The 2,657-nt window shown below is 33.7% G+C and overlaps 1 protein-coding gene across 1 annotated transcript; it reads left to right on the forward strand.

Annotated features, from left to right (window-relative positions):
• Nucleotides 1-349: 349 nt before the first annotated feature.
• LOC146919104 (ethylene-responsive transcription factor ERF021-like) lies at nucleotides 350-1,660 on the forward strand. Its single transcript, XM_085712347.1, has 2 exons — nucleotides 350-1,114; nucleotides 1,403-1,660. The coding sequence occupies exon 1, from the start codon at nucleotides 559-561 to the stop codon at nucleotides 1,108-1,110; it is 552 nt and encodes a 183-aa protein (XP_085568473.1). The 5' UTR covers nucleotides 350-558; the 3' UTR covers nucleotides 1,111-1,114; nucleotides 1,403-1,660.
• The last annotated feature ends 997 nt before the right edge of the window (nucleotides 1,661-2,657 follow it).

Consider the following 2,657-nt stretch of genomic DNA (forward strand, 5'->3'; position numbering starts at 1 on the left):
AATTATATGAGATTCCACGAATTTGGATTAGTGGTTTTCTAAAATCCCATGACACCTAAGTTCTCAAAACGCGTTATGAAACAGGGGACTGAATTGTGTCACTTAATCCAATTCTTTATTATTGCTCCATAAACATTGCGCCAATCCATTCCCATAATTTCAAGTTCAAAAGTGGTCACACACATGTCATTCTAACATTAATTACCATGCTCCTAATTTCACTTTCAATCAACTTTTAATAATATACAATATAAAATCTCATCCGTGCTCAATTGAACATAAGCATTTTCACAATCAATTGAATTAATTAAACTAAGTAGAAAAAAGTGTAGCAGCACATAAATACAAACACAAATTTTGTGCACCTACGAGGAAACTCACTTCCAAAGAGTTTCACCTGAAAGCTAGGTACGCACAATCACAATATCTATAAATACCTTTCTTTGGCATAGACAAAATTTCTCACTAGAAAGTACCAATATCAAGTACCAACTAACATTGACATAAATATATTTCGATAAAAACTATACTATAGTATATACTTAATTTGCATGAACAATGTCTTCAAGTGGTGCTGCTAGTTCTGCATACAGAGGAGTCCGCAAGAGAAAATGGGGAAAATGGGTGTCCGAAATTCGCGAGCCCGGCACCAAAACAAGAATCTGGTTGGGAAGTTTCGAGACACCGGAGATGGCAGCGGCTGCATACGACGTAGCTGCCTTGCATTTCAGGGGACGTGAAGCCAGACTCAATTTCCCAGAACTTGCAAACACTCTTCCTCGTCCTCTAAGCAACAATGCTGACCACATTCGAATGGCAGCACACGAGGCCGCCTTAAGGTTGAGAGCCAACATGTTGGCGCCACCAGATAACAACAGTGGAACAGGCTCAGCCAGTTCCACTGATGCGGTGGCGCCTATCAGAGTTAGACTCTCTCCTAGTCAAATTCAGGCGATTAATGATTCACCTATGGATTCACCTCCTACATGGATGCAAATGTCACACCCCTTTATGATGGATGATCAAACCGTGTTATATGGTAACGGCTATGAATTTGAAGAAAAGGAATGGGAGGACATACAACACAGTGATTCTCTTTGGGATCCTTAGCTTGGTACGTAACATACGTAACGTATAACGTATGCTGATCATATAATTAATATACCTATACATCATCTTTTCGTATTTTAGTATTTAAATGTTAATTGGATTTTATACTTATACATTTACGTATTTAATGTATAATGTAATAGTTATAACTATTCAATTAATTAAGGTTGATATAATTAGAAGGGTGGGATAGTGTGACACAAAATCCACTTGACTCTTGTCCTGTTTTATGAAAATTAGTAGCAAGGGATCAAAGGAATGAGTTTGGTTATATTAATTTTCTTTCTTTCAGGATGAAAGAAACAAATAAAGGACGGTGGTGAGGATTGATAATTATTCATGATCACCTCATCAGAATTAATTCAGAAGTGGTATACAGCAGATTGAGTTATTATGGCATACATAAAATTCCATTTGTTACCATTTGTGTTGTTAGATAAGGCAGTATTTTTTGGAGGGACCCATTAATTTAACTATTTTTGGGTAGGTGTATGGCTAGATTTATTTAGAGTTTATTTATAATGGGTGATTCTCATGATATTTATTTGTATACACAAATGGGGCACAAAGTCTGTTTTTTATAGGCTCTGGGAAGGGAAGTGTGTGGTGTGATTTATTTTATTAATATTAAATAAAATTTTATTATTATTAAATTAATTAAGTTGATTGTATTAGAAGTCCATCTGTCAAGCAGATGAAGCTATTGTTCTGAGATCATTTCTCGTTTGATTATTGGGTTAAGTATGTGATTCGTCCCTGCAAACAGGGGTCGCTTAAAATTTCGTCCCTGCAATCGCTAATTCTTTTTTTTTGCCCCTGCAAAGTTTAATCAGTTAAAAATTCGTCCTTTGACCCAGTTAATCACTGCCACATCAGCAATTTACCAAAAATGGCATGGGAATTGACGAAAATACCCCTGGCTTATTTTTTTTATTCCTTCAAAAAAAAATTTCCAGATTTTTCCCGAATTTTTTTTTTTACAATTTTTTCTCCGAAAAATTTCAGTTTTTTCAGTTTTAATTTTAACATTTTTTTGTCCGAAATTTTTTATGATTTTTAATTATTTTTTCAGATTTTTTTTAATTTAAAAAAAATTTTCAAAATTTTGAAATTTTTTTTTAAGGAAAAAAAATAAGCCAGGGGTATTTTCGTCAATTCCCATGCCATTTTTGGTAAATTGCTAACGTGACAGTGATTAACTGGGTCAAAGGATGAATTTTTAACTGATTAAACTTTGCAGGGGCAAAAAAAAAGGATTAGCGATTGCAGGGACGAAATTTTAAGCGATCCCTATTTGCAGGGACGAATCACATACTTATCCCTTGATTATTTGATCTCCTTAAGTACTCTTTGTTACTTTTGATTATTAATAATATTATTGATTATTATATTCCATTTTTAGTATGAGTGGAAATTGATTTATTTTTTAGTTACTCTGCTTTTTTGTTACAAGAGATTAAACAAAAACGAAAAAGGAAAAACTAAGGCCTAGAGAAAGAACTTTCATGGATTATTGGAATCCACAATAAGAATAGAATATGTTTGGA

Source organism: Medicago sativa, chromosome 5, assembly GCF_051527215.1.
Source record: "Medicago sativa cultivar Bolivia chromosome 5, Bolivia_mono, whole genome shotgun sequence".
Classification (NCBI taxonomy): Eukaryota; Viridiplantae; Streptophyta; class Magnoliopsida; order Fabales; family Fabaceae; genus Medicago; species Medicago sativa.

Excerpts from the sequence above, each read along its gene's own strand:
- LOC146919104 (XM_085712347.1), top strand. The coding sequence starts at position 559 with ATGTCTTCAAGTGGTGCTGCTAGTTCTGCATACAGAGGAGTCCGCAAG.